General features: G+C 37.9%; 1 protein-coding gene across 1 annotated transcript in view; it reads right to left on the reverse strand.

Annotated features, from left to right (window-relative positions):
* Positions 1-266: 266 nt before the first annotated feature.
* LOC106873113 (cyclin-dependent kinase-like 4) overlaps positions 267-586 on the reverse strand; it is a 37,587-nt gene continuing 37,267 nt past the window's right edge. The window contains exon 5 of the mRNA XM_014920342.2: positions 267-499. Coding sequence (XP_014775828.1) covers positions 267-499 — 233 coding nt within the window. The remainder of the gene's footprint in view (positions 500-586) is intronic.

The following is a 586-nucleotide window of genomic DNA, read 5'->3' on the forward strand; positions in this document are numbered from 1 at the left end:
CGTTGATGAGCCCTCAGATGATTTTTAAGACCAGCTGCTGACTGATAGGGTTTAAAACACAAGTGACAGATATTATACAAGTTTCTTCTATATCTTTGCCCTTTGGAATCTGATTCTGAAGGAATGTTTTTGTGAACTAGCTTATGCCTTTTAAGTCCAGATATTGTCTTACAAGTTTTTTGGTGGGGGTGACAAACACAGACACACACACACATAAATATATATCATATTATATCATATTATATTATTTCATAATAGAACTGCTGCTAAACAACACGAGGGAGAGAAACGTGAGGATTACCTAAAGTTTTCTTAATCAGGTACAACTGGTCAACATCTGAAAATCCTGGCCAAAGAGCTTGTCCAGTCAGAAGTTCAGCAAAAACACAACCAATGGCCCAAACATCGACTGGAGGTCCATATTGTGTGTCACCAACCAAAAGTTCTGGTCCACGGTACCATCGGGTTGCTACATAGTCAGTATATTCATCTCCAGGACCTGCTGAGATAAAATAAAATTAAAAGGGTCTAAAATAATGAAAAACAATTTCATTTATTTTCATTTTTGCACTTACCCCCCCCCCCC

Source organism: Octopus bimaculoides, chromosome 11 (assembly GCF_001194135.2).
Source record: "Octopus bimaculoides isolate UCB-OBI-ISO-001 chromosome 11, ASM119413v2, whole genome shotgun sequence".
Taxonomy (NCBI): Eukaryota; Metazoa; Mollusca; class Cephalopoda; order Octopoda; family Octopodidae; genus Octopus; species Octopus bimaculoides.